This window comes from Lithobates pipiens, unplaced genomic scaffold (assembly GCF_037356315.1).
Source record: "Lithobates pipiens isolate NorthernLeopardFrog02 unplaced genomic scaffold, aLitPip1_a1.2 Scaffold_8, whole genome shotgun sequence".
Taxonomy (NCBI): Eukaryota; Metazoa; Chordata; class Amphibia; order Anura; family Ranidae; genus Lithobates; species Lithobates pipiens.
In genome coordinates, this window is record NW_027507903.1 from 486,172,977 (window position 1) to 486,192,925 (window position 19,949).

The 19,949-nt window shown below is 44.3% G+C and overlaps 1 protein-coding gene across 1 annotated transcript in view; it reads right to left on the reverse strand.

Moving 5' to 3' along the window:
• The window catches only part of DDX11 (DEAD/H-box helicase 11), a 161,131-nt gene that overhangs the window by 26,540 nt on the left and 114,642 nt on the right, over positions 1 to 19,949 (reverse strand). Inside the window, exons 16-19 of the mRNA XM_077468971.1 lie at positions 17,245 to 17,365; positions 13,185 to 13,316; positions 7,945 to 8,057; positions 1,094 to 1,166 (exon numbers count right to left, since the gene is read on the reverse strand). Of these exons, the coding sequence (XP_077325097.1) occupies positions 1,094 to 1,166; positions 7,945 to 8,057; positions 13,185 to 13,316; positions 17,245 to 17,365 (439 nt within the window). The remainder of the gene's footprint in view (positions 1 to 1,093; positions 1,167 to 7,944; positions 8,058 to 13,184; positions 13,317 to 17,244; positions 17,366 to 19,949) is intronic.

Genomic DNA, 19,949 nt, shown 5'->3' on the forward strand with positions numbered 1-19,949 from the left:
GGTGCTGATGCTCGTGGCCAGAAAGGTCACGATGACTGCCGGTCACGAGAGATCGTGGGCACGAGAGGCAGAACACGGAAGTGTGTGTGTAAACACTCAAATCCCTGTTCTGCGAGGAGAGACAGATCGTGTGTTTCTAATAGCTAGGACCCACGATCTGTCATTTTCTCTAGGTCAGTCCCCTCCCCCTACAGTTAGAAACACACCTATGGAAAACAGTTAACCCCTTGATTGCCCCTAGTTAACCCCTTCCCTGCCAGTGCCACTTTTACAATAATCAGTGCCTTTTTATAGCACCGATTGCTGCATAAATGCCAATGGTCCCAAAAATGCGTCAAAAGTGCCCGGTGTCTACCGCAATGTTGCAGTCCCGATAAAAATGGCAGATCGCCGCCATTACTAATAAAAATAAAAATAAATGCTATAAATCTATCCCCTATTTTGTAGACGCTATAACTTTTAAGCAAACCAATCAATATACGCTTATTGCTATTTTTTTATTTACCAAAAATATGTAGAAGAATACATATCGGCCTAAACTGAGAAGAAATTTGGGATATTTATTATAGCAAAAAGTACAAAATAGTGTTTTTTTTTCAACATTGTCACTTTTTTTGTTTATAGCGCAAAAAATAAAAACCGCAGAGACGATCAAATACCACCAAAATAAAGCTCTATTTGTGGGGAAAAAAAAAGATGTCAAGTTTGTTTGGGTACAGCGTTGCACGACTGCGCAATTGTCAGTTAAATCAATGCAGTGCCGCAAAAAAACGGCCCAGTCATTCAGCAGCCAAATCTTCCGGGTCTGAAGTGGTTAATATGATTCTTAGCCAAAGCTGAACTTGAAAGAACTATTGCTCTCTTCCCTATTTCTTTAGTTCGTTACTACAAAAAAACATCTCCTATTCTTCAGAAAGCAGCTTGTGGAAATATTGGCATTAGACATACCTAAATAAAACCATATTGATCTCTAAAAGATGCAGCCCTTCTCATTACCCCCTCAGTTTGTCACAACTTTTATCTAATGTCTATAGGTATATAAAACATCTTCTGATAGAAGGTTCATATAAAATATGGAAAGGCCCAGACTCACCGCAGGAGAACTCCACTATTCGGTCTGGGCTGAGTCCCGCTGATATCAACAGCTGCTGCTTAAAATCCAAAACCTAGAAGACAGATGCAAGGACAGGGATGCATGTGACAGCTGTGTATATACGGAAGTTGTACTCAATAACAATTTGTAGGTTGTCACTAGCTAATTGTTGTTCTGTCACAAAAGACAAGAGGAAATCTGGCTGCAGTACACAAAACACACAAACAAAGCAGAGTACAGGCGCGTGGCATAGCTGTCACCAGCCAGTCAGCATCTGGGGCATCTGTCATTGTGTCTTCAGCAGGATGGTGATACATGCTTGTTTTAATAGTTCTTCTCTCTTTCGGTGTATATTGTGAAAAGTGCAAAAGTACTTAAATATACAAAAATCATTTAACACTGAAATTGATTTTAAACTAATTTAGAAAAACTATAGTAAATTTAGCATTTTTATATATATAGATATGAATGATAATCTAAACGTGCATTTATGACCATTTATTTCTTACATTTGGATGAAGGCTTAAAATTCATCAGTTTCTTTTGCTGTCTGTCAGGTCAGGGAGGTATTCCTTCACTACCTGTCCCAGAAACACAACAGAAAGCAAGAAGAAATCTCTTTAAAGTGAGAGAAACCCTCCCTAAAGTCGGCCAAAGATGGATGGAAAATCAGCTGGTTTAGCAGGGAATCCGCAAATTTCAATTCACCCAAGGGCAAGATGGTTGTACAGAAATCAGGCCTCTCGATCGACTTCTGTTCAACCAATTTTCACTCAATCAGTGCCGCCGGCTATAACCGACAGTCCTGATGAGTGTATTCTAATGGCGGGCAAGCCTCTTTCAGAATACAATAACTCCACATACACCTCAAATGTGTACAATAATGATTGATGTTATTTTTATCAATGTGTAAATACTATTGGAGGTGTATATTTAAAGTCCCATATTTTTTGTTTCTGTTCTGGTTTTAAATGTCCAGCAATAAGGCATTTAAACTCTGTATATAGCCTACTCACTGCCAATGTGGTAAATCAAAGAATATATATAATAATATTTATATAACAAAAAATATTATATATATATATATATATATATATATATATATATATATATATATATATATATATAGTGATCTTGCGGTTTCTGAAAAAAACACAAATACTAAAGCAAAAAATGCACCATAGGTAAGGTATCAGTAACAAAATATTAAAGTGCAAAGTGATATGGTAACCACAAAGAAAAGTGCATAACATGTATAAATGCCCAAAAATGTGCCAAAAATATATATACCGTATTTATCGGCATATAACACGCACCCCAAGTTTTAGGAGGGAATTTTAAGGAAAAAATCCTTTTCCAGGAGTCTTTCAGGAGAGCCACCATAGAGAGACCCTGGCTCCTCCCATCTTAGGAATCACCGCCATCAATCTTAAGATTTAGGCCTCATCCTCCCGCTGGCCCCTCAGTTATTCACGAGTACCTCCGGCCAACTGGGGAGACACAAGAACACGACAAACCAAACATTTTCTCTTACCTGACGGTCTCATGCCATGAGCCCTCCATAAAGTTCAAATCTGGGTGGGAACCGGTACTGTCTTGAAAGACTCCTGGAAAAGGATGTTACCAGTAAGTAACTCAGTTTTTCCCAAAATTGTCTTTCAGGACAGCCACCATAGAGAGGATAAGCGAGCACCTTACCTTAGGGTGGGACTACCGCCTGCAGCACCTTACGACCATAGGCTTGATCCTTAGCAGACAGCAGGTCTAATCTGTAGTGCTTCACAAATGTAGAAAAACTGGACCATGTTGCAGCCCTACAAATCTGCTCAGGAGAAGCATCAGCCCACTCTGCTTGAGAAGTCGCCACTGACCTGGTAGAGAGTGTGCCCTAATCCCCACTGTTGGCTCCACCCCCCCAATCACATAGGCCTAACTAATCACTATCCTCAACCACCTGACAATTGTACACCTTGAGGTTCTGCATCCTTTCTTGGCCCCTGAAAATAACACAAAATAAAAGAGTCAGACTTCCTAAACTGACTTGTACTCTCTAAATATTGCAGGACACACCCTCTAACATCCAAATTATGAAAAATATGTTCCTGTTCCCTCACAGGATTCGAACAAAAAGTAGGTAAAAACAATTTCCTGACCTCTATGAAATTTAGAGGCTAATTTTGGCAAAAATCCGGATCCGTTTTAAACACTATACGGTCCGGAAAAACCTGAAAAAAAAGTGCCCTCACCGAGAGGGCTTCAAGTTCACTTACTCTCCTTGTCGTAGCGATCGCCACCAGAAATACCATCTTGATCAATTTTAACGTGCAGGTTCCCAATGGCTGAAAAGGTCCCCCTGTGACTGCCTGTAAGACTAAAGAAAGATCCCACACAGGGAAAGGGGAGATTATGACTGGCCTCTGTCTACTCAAGGCCTTAAAAAAACCTCCCTATCCATGGATCTGCTGCTACCATAGCTGTTTTTCTAGAAAAACACTTAAGGTGGATACCTGTCCCTTCAGGGTACTAAAGGTTAGACCTTTATCTGCCCCTGCCTGCAGAAATTCCAACTCTGCTACAGAGCTATGTACATCGAAGGAGCTTTCCAAGCACCAACTATTGAAACGCTTCCACACCATCCGGTAGATAGCCTGCGTTTCCTTCTTTCTGCAATTCAGAAGAATGGCCACTAAGCGATCAGAAAACCCCTTGCCCCTCAGTAACGCTTCCTCAGAAGCCATGCTGCGAGGTTCCACCGTTCTACCTGAGGACAACAGATTGGCCCCTGGGAAAGAAGATCCTCCTGGACTGGAAGCATCCAGGGAGATTCTGCAGCCAAACCCTTCAGAATGGAGAACCATGGTCTCCCGGGCCAGTCAGGCGATCAAAATGAGAGTTGTGTCCTCCCCCTGGAATTTCCTTAAAACTGCAGGAATCAGGACAGGAGGGGGGGAAGGCATAACACCTGGAGAACCCCCAGCTCTGAGCCAGTGCATCCACTCCTAACACCCCGTCCCACCTGCTTAGGGAAAAGAAAAGACGCGATTTTGTGTTTTCCCTTGAGGCAAACAGATCCACCTCTGGGGACCCCCATCTTTGGGTGGTCATTTCCAAAGATCTCCTGTTTCAACACCCAGTTGCTTTCCCTCAGAGTTTTCCTTCTGAGGAAATCTGCTACCTGATTCTGTTCCCCTTTCAAATGTAACGCAGGGAGAGACAGAACGTTGGCCTTGGTCCATTTGAGAATGGATTCTGCCAGAATCCAAAGGGTTCTGTTCTTGGTGCCCCCCGTCTGTTGACATAGGCCACCCCGAGGAGTTGTCTGACCGGACTCTCACGTGTTGTCCCTGAAGTTCCCCTTGAAAGGTTCTGAGAGCCAGATCTACCGCTCTCAGTTCCTTCCAATTCGAGGACCTCATCACTTCCATCTTCCCCCAGGTATTCTGTACCATCCGGGAATCTAGATGTGCTCCCCAGCCTGAGCCTCTCGCATCGGTTGTGACAGTCCTGGACACCGGTAAGACCCACTCCAGGCCCTGTGACAGATTTGCCCCCTTCCTTAATCACCAGAGGGACCTATTGACCTGGGATGGAATTGAAACCAGAGAGTCCAAAGACCCCCGACTGTGATCCCAGGCCTTCAAAATGAATAGTTGCAGAGGGCGAAAATGCAACCCCGCCCACTGCATTGCCGGAAGCGTGGATGTCAGTAAGCCCAGGGCCGACATAACCCCTCTTACTGAGACCTGAGAGTTGCCCTGGAGAAGCAACATTGCCCTTCCTATCTTCTGAACTTTCTCAAAGGGAATGAAGACCCTTTGCTCTGTCGAATCCAACACAAAGGCCAGAAAAGGGGACTCTTTGGGACGGAACTAAATTGGATTTCTCCAGATTCAAGAGCCAACCCAGGTTTTCTAGGATGTCTCTTGCTACCCGAAGATCCTGAGCCAACTACTCCGAGGAAGGAGCAAACAGGAGAAGGTCGTCTAGATATGCGACTATCAAGATGCCCTTGAGTCACAGGAATGCCAGTACCTCCACCATAACCTTGGTAAAGATAGAGGACAGACCAAAGGGAAGGGCTTTGAATTGGAGATGAAGTACCCCTTCCACCATTTTTACTGCCAGCCTGAGAAATTTCTGATGGCTCTCCGCTATGGGAATGTGCATGTATGCATTTTGAAAATCTGTTGATGCCATGAAACAATTTGGTGGAAGAAGTGCCTTCACCGAGTACACCAAATCCTTCCGGAATCTCTTGTAGGTGACTAAAACATTTAGAGGCTTTATATTCAGGATAAGCCTGAATTTTCCCGAAGGCTTGCGGACCACAAAGATGTGGGAATAGAAGCCTCTGCCTATTGGGACCCATACCACCACCTCCTGTTCTTCCAACTCCTGTAGGGAGGACAGAAGAGCACAAGATTTTTCTGTGCACTTTGGCATCTCTGTGAAGTCTGAGTGGGGGAGGATCTGAAAACTCCAACCGATAACCTCTTCTTATGATCCCCAGCACAAACTGATTGGAGGTGATCATTTCCCATTGTGGGAGGAAAGCCCCCAACCTTCCTCCCACCGTAACCCTGTCATTGGGTCTTTTTGGGCTGTTCAGGACGGCGAAAAATCGCCCCCCCCATCTGCCTGGAGTTTGCATGTTCTCCCTGCGCCTGCGTGGGTTTCCCCCGGTTTCCTCCCACACTTTAAAGACATGCTGGTAGGTTGATCAGATCCTGTCCAAATTGGCCCTAATATATGTATGAATGTGAATTAGGGACCTTAGGCTGTAAGCTCCTTGAGAGCAGGGACTGATGTGAATGTACTATATGTAAAGTGCTGTGTAAATTGGCGGCACTATATAAGTACCTGCAATAAAAAAAAAAAATAAATGAGGACACCGATAACTGTTTGTTTGTTTTTTTGCACAGAACAGGTTAAGCTTTTCTGTAATTACATCGGCGTTATTTTGTGCGGTCAGTTTACATGCCAATTGTGCTTAGCGGGGTTTTTGGAGTGTTTAGCAGTGAGCACTACAGATCGCCCACCCAGACAGTACTCCAGCTGTTCAGAAATTCTTATCTGGCCTATTAAGAGTTATAAAATGTATCATAATTTAGGGATCATGTGGCCCTCCTCTCCCTGGAGACACCCCCAAACCCCCCCCCCCCCACCTTCCTGATCCTACTATCAGTATGTAATCCCCTGGAAGCAGACTGACATTTTAGGTAATTTGAATGTGGCATTTGCAGCCTTTTCAGTGAATGTATGGCTGATTGACTGTGACTGTATCAGAGCCCGCCACAATCAGGCTCATCAGGTGCTGTGTGATGTGGATAGGAAATTAATTCCTCCCTTCTGTACACTGGGATTTTTTTTTTTTTTACTATTCAGAAAATGGGGCAAGTTCAGCTTAGCGCAAAGATGAAAAACATATGCAGAACTATTTTAGCTGCCAAAAAAATTGCAATGAGGAGCACATACACCTGTGCATTAAAGAGAACCTGTCAGGCAACAGCATTTGCAGCAATCTGAATCTACATTCTTAAAGTGGTATTAAACCCAAAACCAAAAATGTATTATGTTGCAACTTACCAATCATTAATGTGGTGGCTGCATTCGTTTTCTTTTTTCTTTTGATCTGGACAGTAACACATCTCCTGCATTATAGTGCCCCCACTCTGGATGAAGGAGCACAGGGGGGACATCTGAACAGCGCCATTGTCAGTTTGGGGGGGGGGGGGTTAGATGTACTAATTGAAGCTGAACTCCAGCTAACTTTTTTTTTTCTCTTTTGGGATAAAGGTTTTACACAAATAAAAAAAAAAAGCTGATCATTGTAAGAACCGTTGTCAGTGGTAAATGGTTTGTCGCAACACTCTAATACATCTGCAGGACAGCTAATTTTTTTAAAAAACAACAACAACAAACTTACTGGTTGGATCGTTAGATGAAAAAAGAAAGAAAGCCTAAAAAAAGAAAATGAATGCAGCCATCAAAGCTAATAACTGGTAAGCTGCAATATAATAAATGTTTATTGTTGGGTTTAATACTATTTAATACTATTAAATTAGGGTGACCTCAGCTAAATGTGTGTGCTGTTAACCCTTCATTTTTGCAGAGGTTTTCAGCCGCTAGCGGGGCACTTTTAACCCCCGCTAGCGGCTGAAAAAGGGTTAAAACCACCCGCAAAGAAGTGATGCTGCAACTGCGCTACCCATTGATTTCAATGGCCAGGGGCATTCAGCACTGCAAAGATGCGGCTTGCAGGACATTTTTTACCGTCCTGCCAGCGTACAGCTCCAGTGTGAAAGCACTCGGGCTTTCACACTGGAGCAAGAGGAGAAGCTCTTTACAGGCACTATTTTTAGCGCCTGTTCCAACTCCTTTCTATCAATTTGCCTCTCAAACTGCAAGCCTGATATCAACCTGTAGAGTAGCAAGTTTCAATTAGGGCCTGACATTTTGCCAACCATTTACACTTTATACAGAACTTACTGTACTCTGCCCAGGAAGGCTTTTTTATGGAGAAAGAAGCACGACAACTTCACATTATGAAAGATGCAAAGAAAGAGAGAGAACATCTCAAGGTAAGTTGCTATGCAAATCAAATGTTATAGGTGGGCAGCAACACAGGATCTACGGAAAGAGATCTGCCCAGTGGAATTTCCATGAGAGATAAGCAGCTGACCCCATTATATCTCATCTTTTTTTGTTTTTGTCCCTATTCTAAAATAAATATGTAGTCTACTATACAGTCTCTTTGAAATATAAACAGCCTTCCCCATTCTAAAGAGAAGCACTATAATGACAGTAACTTGTAAGGCAGAGACGATGCAGGGACAAGGTGCCTCTCTCACCGGCTGCATGGTGCCTCCAGCGATGATGATAGAACGACACTCCTTTAGGACCTCAGCAAAATGCACAGCAGGGTTTAGCATGAGAAATTTCAGGCTGCTCTGTGCCACAGTACCTGCAGAGACACACACATTTTCCATCACCTAAGGTTATTCAGCCATTCTGTTTACATACCTGCTATCAGACAAAAGGACCAATTTTCTAAAACCTACCAGTAGCACAAGATTTCCCCTTGAGAAAACAAAATTAAGCCATTAACTTTTTTTTCTGGATAGACTGCAGAAGGGTTACAACCCCTGTCAACACTTCACTGCTGATCTCTATAGGACACGTTTTGCTTACTTCCTACCTATGTGATAGATTTCGTGCAAAACAAGAAGTGAGGAAGTTCATCTCTCTGTTTATTTGATGGATACCAGGCAGAACAGAAAGTGAGAGAATTCTCTCCTCTTCCTATTTGATGGGCATCAGACAGATAGAACAGAAAGTGAGGAAATTATCTCCTCTATCTGATGGGTAATAGGCAGAAGAGAAAGTGAGGAAAAATCTCGCCCCTACCTATGTGATGAATACCAAAAACAGCAGGAACTAGGGAAATTTTTCCGTCTATTTGTGGCAATCATCTGGATAAGTACCCAGGGTGCAGACGAGTAGCTTAAGGGCAAGACCACAAACTGGTGATGAAGGGGCTAAAATAAAATGTGGGAATTGCTGATGTTCTGGAAAGATGATGACATGTAGGTAAGCATCTTTTGATATCCACACAAAGTCCCCTCGGAAAAGGGCACAAGTAATAGATTTATCTAGGTCCAATGTGATATTTCTAGGCCGAATGAAGACATTCAGAGCTTTGCGATCCAGAACGAGGTGAATGCCTTCTTTGAGCTTAGGAGCATTCAGTAGATTATAGTAAAACCCCTGAATCCATTCTACAACATAAACTGGGGCAATGACACCTTAAAGTGTTTATTACCCCAGCATTCCTAATATGTGTCTGCTGTACCATGTACTTGTATAAAAAAGTATCCCGATCACTTTGTATTGCTTCCTTTATGTGAAACCCCTGGTGTTCCTGCCAGTCCCTCTGTTAAAAACTGACCACAATATGCAGGAGAACACACAATGGTTAGTTCTCTAGGTATGCTGGGAAACTGATAATTGGCATGTGTGTATGTATTCACCCCCTTTGTCATGAAGCCCATAAAAAGCTCCGGTGTAACTAATTACCTTCAGAAGTCACATAATTAGTGAAATGATGTCCACCTGTGTGCAATTTAAGTGTCACATGATCTGTCATTACATATACACACCTTTTTGAAATGCTCAAGAGGCTGCAACATCTAAGCAAGAGGTACCACTAACCAAACACTGCCATGAAGACCAAGGAACTCTCCAAACAAGTAAGGGACAATGTTGTTGAGAAGTACAAGTCAGGGTTCGGTTATAAAAAAATACTTAACCTAAAACGGGGAGGGGGGGATGGGGGTAACCGGATCCAGTGAGTGACTGATGGTACACGAGAGTCACAAACTGAAGTGCCTACTTCATCTGGGCCCCAGCTAAATGAGGTTAGCAACGTAATGTGGATCAGAGTCCACAATGGACAGTGAGAGTCATCAGGCTGATTGGAGTATCAAGCTCCAGGTAGAGTGGGCAGCAAGAGTATCTAAGACATCCCAGGCGAACCTTGTCAACTCTGTCAGCCATTGGGCACATCCTGGAAGCGTTGAGCTTGGAGGGAGCGACGGGCTTGAGAGCCTTGTTGAGACATCTGAGAAGGCCTGCCATGTGGCTGGGAAGATCTTGGACGAGCGGATGAAGATGGCGTCACCTTTTGAGAGCCAACTGCAGTACCTGAAAGTGCCGCCACAGATAAGGTAGGGAGGAAGCATGGAATTGGCAGCCTTTATGAGAGAATGAGAGCTTAAGGGGGAACTCCCATCTGTACTGGATCCCCTGGGTTTGCAGGATTTGCAGATAAGGCTTTAGATTCCTCTGCTTCGCAATAGTAACCGGGGAGAGGTTGGCAAAGAGTTGGAGGGGGTTACCCTGGAAAGAGAGGTCTTGGTGGTCCCTTGAGCCTCTCTTTAGTGCGGTAAGTTGAACTTGATGACATCCCTGAGAGGGCCCTCAGTTGGTTTAGGAGCCAGGGACCTGTGTATAAGGTCAAATTCCAAGCGCTCATGGGGGATATCAGGTGCAAGCTCCTAAAGAAAAGCAATTGCGGTTCTTTGCAGATCAGTGGTGGTCTCATGGATTCCACAGATGCAGAGGTTATCTCTGGGAGCTCTGTTCTCTGCATCCTCTAGCTTATCCTGCAGACTCTCAAGTTCAAAATTAAATTCATCAACCTCCTCCTCATGTCCCTCCAGCACTGTTGTAGCCAGGTCCATGTATTGCTCCAACTGATTAGTGCTGTGGCCTAGCTCTTTAAGACCTTTAACTAGGTCAGCAGAGAGCTTGTGGGAGGCTGTGGTGATTTCATCCAGCACTATTGAGTGGAACTTGTGAAGCATGACATCAGAGTCTATGTTCAGGGGGCTGACTAGATAAGAAGGGAACTGGTGCAGGCTGTCCTCAGAGTCGCATGAGGTCATCTGACTCCGGAGGCTTGGGCGCCATCTTGCCCTTACCTTTTCATTTTTCTGGAGTGGGGGAAGCTTTCTGATGGGAGCAGTAGCACTGTCGGTTCTGGGGCGTGCAATGTATACCCAGAGGATCCTGGTGGTATCCACCATCTCAGGAGCTGTTTCAGCCGTGTCGGAGAGTGGGCTGTGCCTTATCATCCGAGGAGAGACATTCCATCAGCGCTGAGCGAGGAGACCAAGTGTCCATCTTCCTCGATCCCATGCATGCGCCCCCTATTTATAATGTTTTTTTATATCTATACACAAATGTTTGCCTTTCATTTAAAAAACTGAATAGGTTGTTTTGCAAAGTGACTGTCTACAATCACTTTAATCCAGAAGACACAAGAGGGCCTAATGAAGATCTGCTAATCAGTGCGATGCCACAGGAAGGTTACTTGGAACTCCAGGTTCCAGCCTTGTAATACAAACTCCTGCACCCAAATGTCAGGAATGCAAGCTGTACAAGCATCTGGAAAGGTTAACATATCTCCCAACTCTGGAAAGTGGGGGGATCACCTTAATACAGAGGAAGACTTGTCTAAGGACTCTGCCCCTGTGTCTAGAGTCTAGACATGTTGCAACTGTGTGGTGGTAAGGCATGGTATGAAGCATGGCCTCAAATACTCATAAAATCTGGACAGCAGGCAAGAGTCCGATAGGTGGAGGTAACCAGCACTAATCCAAGTTCCATGTTGATCTTGCAAGCAGAAGCAATAGCTTCATCCATATTGTATGATGAGAAAGCGCACACAATGTGCACCTTTGACATGCCACCCAGTGCCATTAGCACCAAGTGACACAGGATTGAATACCTTCTGCAGTAAAACTGCCAGTGACAGGGAAAAAATGGCACCTAGAACTCAAGTAAATGAGGCAACTCCCTGCATTCAGCCTGACTTGCCAATTCACTAAGTAATGTGAGGTGGATGGAATAACCCCCTTTGCTGGGACACTGTATTCTGACAGTGCCTCCTGCTGCTGTCAGAATACACTAATCAGTAGCTGCAGCAGAGAAAAGTTTTCTAGAGTGCCTGTTCTACAGTATTCTAACAATTGACTTCTGTCAAACAAGTGAGGGCCACACACAGCTCCAAATTCAGCCAGTCTCTGCTGAACTGGCTGAATTTCAATCTAGCTTTGCCCAGCTTTAGTCTTCAGAGAAAGGGCAAGGTTGAGGTAATGCAAATAGCTCTGGACCTGTCTGGATATAGTCTGGAAAGCACCACACAGAGAATCCAGTGTCTGAAGGTCACTTCTGGGCATCCCCTGCAATGGCCAGTCCAGTGGGGTTCTGGTACAGAACTCTAAAATCAAGTAGAGGAAAAGTCAATCCTGATTGCTGCTTAGAGAGAAGAGCTCAGCAGTGATTTAGTAGCAATTTTGACTGAAGAGAATAAAAGTAGTTAAAGGTTTAGACTTTTCTCAGCAGATTTAGAGACAGTACTACAAATGCCAGACTGAGGACGACTGGGTCAGATAGCAGCAATCACAGAGGCAAAGATCCAGCAGTGATGTAGAGAAGAGTATTGATTGAAGAAAAAAAAAAAATCAAAGAATGCAAAAAAACATATCAAAAATAGGTTACTGTTTTACACAGCAGAGCAGAAAAGGCATCTGCCCCCCTATAAGACTAACACAAAACTAAGGCATGCTGGTAGTAGGAGGGACTATCCTTGACAGCAGTATAACTCCAAAATATAGAAGAAAATAAAAAATTTAGACTGGAGTCAGGTTTTAAGATTTCAATTTTGAAAAAGTCCCTTTTAGGTGCCCTGACCTCTGTAAGTGAGTGTTCAGTTCATACAGTCCAGTCTGCTTTCTTGTCAAGGTGCATTGACAATTTCTTTACATCTGTTAATAACTACAATTCCTTCTACAGTTCATTTTAGCATCAACAGTCACCTCCTTGTTGTGGTTTACATACTTGGTAGATTGTAGTTTGTCAAATTAAAATCAGGCACACAGAGCAACATAATATCTTAGGCCGCGTACACACGGGCGGACTGTTCGCCCAACTTTGTTCGTCAAACAATCCGACAAACAGTCCGCTCAAAATTTGCATGAACGGACTTGACCACACACGATGAACGAACAGTCCGCTGAAAGCGTGCGCGATGACGTGAACGGCACGTACGACGGGACGAGAAATACGACGTCCAATACACTGCAATGCCGTGTAAATCCTTTCTGAGCATGCGCGAAACTTAGTTTGTCGAACAAGCCTACACACGAGCGGACTGTCCGCTGAAACCAAGTTTCAGCGGACTGTCTTACGGAAATTCCGAAAAACTTTGTTCGTCAGACTGTCCGCTGAAGCCCACACACGAGCGGACTGTCCGCTGAAACACTGTTCAGCGGACAAAGTTGGGCGAACAGTCCGCCCGTGTGTACGCGGCCTTAGTAGAACGTGCTGCAGTTTCAGATACAACATTAGGTAATGCTGAAACCAAATTGTGATATAAGAGCTACTGGTATAGATAGAAAAGATAAACAGCAGGTAGTTTGGATGCCCTGGTGTTACACTTGTCTGAATCTTTGGGGGAGGGTTTGGTCAGTTTAAATCTAGAAGAAAAAAAAATACTTTTAAAAGGCAATATAAAGTCAGGATGTACCTTGTAGCTGTATTATAACTCGCCCATCTTGGTTAGCATTAGTAAGTGCAGACAGCAAACCTTCAATCTGCATGAGTGGAGATGCAATACGAGGATGTCCGTTCTCACTGCCCTCATCTAGGATTTCTGCAGCTGTCATAAATACACAAAGATAAAATAAATCAATTTAAATCAACATTCAATTGTAAGTATGCCACCTACATCAGTGTGACGAAAAATGTTTTGTTTTCAAAGAAATTGAACGTGACGATTTTATAACAAAAAAATCTCAGTCTCAATCACGAAAAGGTTTTTTTTTTTTTTATAAACGAAATGCTTTAAACTACTTCAGTAGTGAGAAATTAACATCCTGCAACTCCACACTTCAGATCAGCCCCAGTTCATGCAACTTCACACCCCAGATCACTGTACCCCCTGCAAATCTGTTTCACCACTGTATCCCCCCTGCACATCTGCCCCGCCACTATAACCCCCTGCACATCTGCCCCGCCACTATAACCCCCTGCCCCGCCACTATAACCCCCTGCACATCTGCCCCGCCACTATAACCCCCTGCACATCTGCCCCGCCACTATAACCCCCTGCACATCTGCCCCACTACTATAACCCCCTGCACATCTGCCCCAAGACTGTACTACCCTGCACATCTGCCCCACCTCTTTACCCCCTGCTCATCTATCCCACCACTGTAACCCCCTGCACATCTGTCCCATCACCGTACCACCCTGCTCTTCTGTCCCATCACTGTAACTCCTTGCACATCTGCTCTACCACCGTACCCCTCTTCTGTCTCACCGCTGAACCCTCTACTCATCTGTCCTAACACTGAACCTATCTGCTCATTTGTCCCACCTCTGTACCTCCTGCTCATCTGCCCCACCAATGTACCTGCCTGCACATCTGCCCCACCGCCGTACCCCCATGCTCTTCTGTCTCACCTCTGAACCATCTTCTCATCTGTCCTAACACTGAACTTTCTGCTCTTCCACTGCACCACTGTAACCCCCTTTCTCATCTGTCCCACCACTGTACCTCCTGCACATCTGCCCCACCTTTGTTTCCCCTGCTCTTCTACCCCCACCACTGTCACCCCCTGCTCATGTGTTCCACCAATGTACCTTCTTTCTCCTCTGTACAACTTCCCCACCTCTGTACCCCCCCTGCTCCTTTGCCCCACTGCTGTAAGGCCCTGCTCATCTGTCCCACCACTGTAACCCCCTGTACATCTGCCTCATCACTGTAACTTCCTGCACATCTGCTCCACCACCGTACCCCTATGCTCTTCTGTCTCACCGCTGAACCGTCTACTCATCTGTCTACTATACCTCTTGTACATCTGCCCCACCTCTGTGCCCCCTGCTTATCCATCCCAGCAATGCACCTATTTTCCCATCTGCCCCACCTCTGTACCCCTTCTCCTCATCTGTCCCACCACTGTACCCCCCTGCTTTTCTGTCCCACCGCTTAACCCCCCTCTCATCCCTCCCACCACTGTACCTCCTGCACATCTGCCCCACCACTATACCCCCCTTTTCTTCTGTCCCACCACTGTAACCCCCCCTGCTCATCTGCCACATCAATGTACCCGTTTTCTTATCTGCCCCACCACTACTTCCCTGCACAGCTGCTCCACAGCCATATCCCCATGCTCTTCTGTCTCACTACTGAATTACCTTCTCATCTGTCCTAACACTGAACCCATCTGCCCCACCAATGTACCTCCTACATATCTGTCTCACCTCTGTCCCCCCTGCTCTACTGCCCCACCACTGTAACCCCCTGTTCATCTGTTCCGCCAATGCACCTCCTTTCACATCTGCCCCGCTGCTGTACCCCCCCGCTCTTCTGTCCCACTGATGAACCCCCTTCTCATCTGCCCCAACACCGAACCCCCTGATCATCTGCCCCATCACTGTACCCCCCTGCTCTTCTGTTCCACTGCTGAACCCCCTTCTCATCTCTTCTACCACCGTACCTCCCTGCATGTCTACCCCACTTCTGTACCCTTCTTCTCTTCTGTCCCACCTCTGAACCCCTTCTGCTCATCCGCTCCACCGCTGTACCCTCTTCTCATCTATGATATGTGTGATATGCAGAGTGGGGAAAGGAAGCAGAGATGAGACACCTATACCTGTCCTGGCATACTCATGCTGCTGATCCCACCCCTCTTACATCCAGCCCACGTGCTTGTATGTGATGTATGTAATGTCACATACAATCATCTGGAATGGATGCACAATGATGAGCTCAGGTCAGGGGCATTTTCTGAAAGCAGTGGGCCTGTGTGCAGGATCATAAGTTGGGCCCCCGTAGCTGAGAAAAAGTGTGGCGTTCTGCGCCGCAGCAAAAGTTGGGTGTGATTTTCATTGCGCTGAATACTGGCTGTGGCTTAAAGGGACACAGAGTGACGGGGTTAAGTAGTAAGTGACGCAAAGGTTCAGGAATAATTTCAAAAAAATTCCCAGAAGCTCAACAGTAATTTCACAAACTGTCACCTGATTGTGGTTTTCTCAATCACAGTAAAATACCTTCTTTCTGAAATCGGTAGTGGCAACCTAGTGAGTCATCTTCCTCTCAGATGGTGGATTGGGCTAGCAGGATTGTGATCTCCTCCCTATCACAAAAGCTGACAATCGCAGCTATAGCAAAGTTAGAGAACCAAACAATGTTTCCCATCTTTTAACAATGTGCGTGGGGCACAGTGCCTCCCTCTCAGTGCAGGTGTGGCATGGGGAATTCTGAAATTGGAATGCATTAGTGTCTCTCTGACACTTCCCTTCTGATGGGGAGGGAGTCGAGTGCTGGTGTCCTATCAAATATGGTCCCCCATTGGATAGTGTCCGCTGTGAACTGCGCATGCGCAGTACACAGCACACACAGATTCCGAAAATAGCCGAGGATGAACAGCGCCTGCACCGTGAGTCCAGGTTCTATCCCCACCATCCAAGTGGACATAGAGTTAGAATATAAAGAGCCGAGCGAAGCGAGGCCGAGCCCGAAGCGCAGCGAGTGAAACTCGCCCGCGAGGGGCCCTCTAATTTTCCCAATCCTATGTCCGCTTGGTTGGTGGGGCTAACACCTCCGCAGGCGCCGTTCATCTTCGGAGATTTTCCGAAGCTTCGTCTGCCCCATACTGCACATGCGCAGTATGGGGCGGACACTATATGATGGCAGGACACTATCTGCCAGAACACCAGCAAAGAGGCTTTGTGATGTAGCTCAGAAGCCTGTCCAGGCCAAATGCAAAGACCAACACTTTGTATGAACCCCAACAACCAGATTTCAAAGTTCATGAGTTTACAGTGATGAGGCCAGTAGCAAATCACTGAATGGTCGTTGGCCTAACTTTAAACATTGCACTTTTATGATTTAAAGTACCCTGTAGTGCAAATCCCTGGATATTTAAAAATCAAACATATTTAAAACATTGTTAGTATACTGTAATTACCCTTACATTATCTTTATATTAACATTCCTTTGTCTCCACATTGGCTTGCACACTGTAAATCAGAGTGAACATGGCAGAACAGTCAACCAGGCAAGCTCTATTGCAAAACTAGCTATACACAAAATGTCTTCGACATAACTGGTAGGGACTTGCTGTTGCTTCTTGTGCAATTAACCTTATGGACCTAAATGGCAAAAGGGACGGTTGATATCCTCCTTCCTTTTCTGTGAAAAAGAAGATTTTTCCAGCTAGTCAAATGAGAAATCTCTTCAATAAAAACACTTGTCACGCCTGATTGTCATTTAAGAGTCAGCATGGACAATCATATGTTTACAGTAAGCCTAACATGTTTCAGGCCTTGAGAGATGAAGTATTTAAACAGGAATGACTTTCAGCACTGTGGTGGTGCTTACTCAATCTAGTATGCAGGCTGGAGAGGTGAATGGAGGATACATGGGGGGAAAGGTGGTGGGGAAGAGGGGGGGGGGGGCATAGGGCTCTCAGAGTTAAAGTAATGGTATGTGCCAGTAACTCTCAGTGACTACTGCTTATATTCTTGCCTAAAATTATAGTCTGAGCCACAGGCCTACACTTTAAAGCCCTATGACTCACCTCCAGCCTGGCCCTTCTGGTTGAGGTTTTGTAAAAACTGCTGCAAGCCACCTGGCTTTTGGTTCTCTTTGATGGGAATGCCAACTTCCAAGCCTTGAAATTTCTCCATGAAGCCAAATAACTGAATTGAAAAGAAAAATATTAGAAGAGAATATATTAATCATCAATTTAGAAAAAAAAAACTAAAAAACTTACCAGTCTGATGGGCTTAAAAAAAAATGATGATCTAATTTCAACAAATCAAATATGAGAGACTGTCTAAAGTTAACTGTTAAGTGGTGAGAGTCATATTCTTCTCTAGGAGATAGGCAGACGGTGGCATCCAAACCTGACGGACTTGGAGGAAGTGCCAGGTAAATAGAGCTGCACAATCACAACTTTCACTCAGGCGGCATATCATCCATGCAAATTACAAGTGGCCAATACGCAAAATGACAGCAGTTGGCTGAACAAAATCAAGCAATGCTCCAGATTTCAATAATTGGGCTCTTCCTTCATTTATTAAATATGTGATTGCCTATTCAGGACAAACCAACAAAGTTGTTTAAATCCCCTAAACCCGAGCAGCACATATTTATTTTTCTTTGCTCCCCCGGCGATCCAATCAACACCAGAAAATCCCGGTACGTCAAGGCTTGGAAGAACATGCGGCTCACTCCACTTGACAATGCTGTGCCAATCACCACTGTCGCACATGGAGTACATAGTGCCAAGATTTCGCTCAGCAAGAATGACAGAGGTCCAGATGTTGGATTGTGTTGAACAAGGGTGAACAAATATCTACCTTTGTGTCGTTCTTGGAGAAGACAGACTATTGGGCCAAAAATATGTGTTTCCCTCTCAAAATTACTGCATTAATGCGTTTCCAGTGTATTGTTAATACTACAGTATACAAACACATTTAAGACAATTGTGTCCTTCAAGCCTTGTGGTAAAATATTTTAAGGTCCTTTAATGTTTAAACATGACTGTGCCTCTCTTTACAAAGCCAGTCCCATAAAGAGATGGTTTGAACAGTTTGGTGTGGAGGAACTTAAGTGGCCTGCTCAGAGCCCTGACCTCAACTGTACTGAACACCTTTGGTATGAGTCAGAACACCAACTGCGAGTCAGGTACCCCAGGAAGAAGTCATTTTTGACGAAACGACGTAGGGTGAGCGGCGTGCTGACGTTACCGCCATTCCCCGTTGACCAGGAAGGACGGGCAGTGTTAATAGGAGAGAGCCGGCCGGCTCGTGATTGTACTTACGCTTGTAGTCAACTGGAATTTGTGAGTTTGTTTTACTTTTATTTCGTTCGGATTAAAACTTTTATGCGGAATTACGCTATGGGAGCCTTTCTTTCTTGTTTTACCCAATAATTTCGGTGGAATGTGAGACGTTGTAAGAAAGAGACATAAGAGGTGGAGACGCCAGCAGAACCCATCGGAGAGACCAGGAACGATCGTTTTTTTCTTCATGCTTGTATGATCTCCCTAAAAAGAGATCTTGGCAGCTGGTAAGCCTCATTGAAATAGGTGGTGGATAGAACTTTCTCTTTGGGCGCACCTGCTATACATCTGAAGGGTGTTTGTAAAGAGTCACTTCAAGGGACTAATTGCATACCTTCGTGCTTCCCTCCTTTTGGGCTTTTTATGTGTTTCAAGTTTGATGACTTTATACACAAAATTTTTTTGATAATACACATTGTCTAGTATTTAATACTAGAATTTAACATGTCACATTGTGAATATTGTAATGTATAAGTTTTAGCGCAGCTTTATTTTTTGGTGAGTCAGGTAAGTACCCGCACCTCTTTTCATCAAATGCGCTTTTGTCCGAATGGGCAAAGCTTCCTACAGACGTACTCCAGAAGAGTGAAGGCTGTTACAGCTGATAAGGTGGGGGGAGGGGGGAGCAACTTAATTATTTTTTTGGCCAGGTTTTGGAACTGAATGCCCAGCAATCTCCTATAGATATGATGGTGAGGTGTTCATAAGCTTTTGGTAAATTGTTCTTAGAAAAGTTGTTTGGATGGGATTATTTAGGCACCAAACATAATATAATACAAATAATTTTTAGCTTGCACAGTGCAGTACGGGTAAATGCTTTGGTTATGTTTCCCCCCTCTTTTCCACAAAACTTTTAGATTGAATAGTTGAATTTTTTTATATACCATTTTTCATCCTTTTTAGTGTGAAGTTTCAGTGGGTTGCTCTACTCTTATGGTAGGCATCATCACTTTTCGGATCCTAAAACTTTTGTACCAGTCTGGACTCAGTAATGACAGTCTGTATCATTTCCTCTTCACCTTCAATGTAAGTGATTTTAAGTTTTACATTTTTTTTTTTGAGTTGTATACATTACTTGCTCTGCTGTTCTTTGCATCCATTGTATTCATTCACTAAATGCTGTGGGGCGAACCTGGATGGGGAAGTTCCCGTTCTCATCTCTTCTCGTTACGATTATAGATGCTATTAGATTTAGGAACATCTCTTGCAAATTATTATTTTTCTGTAGTTTCTGATTCTCGGATTCGGATTCTTGTTCACACTGTAGAATTCAACATGTTGTTTGTTCCCTACTGAAGACTCTCTGGAGTTAAAACGCGTTGGAGCCTCCATGCTACATATAAACAATGGTTGTTGATTTTTATGATTTTGTCATACAATTACAATATCTAGTGGTCTGGTTTTAAGGATAGGTCACTTTGTATGATATGGTCGTG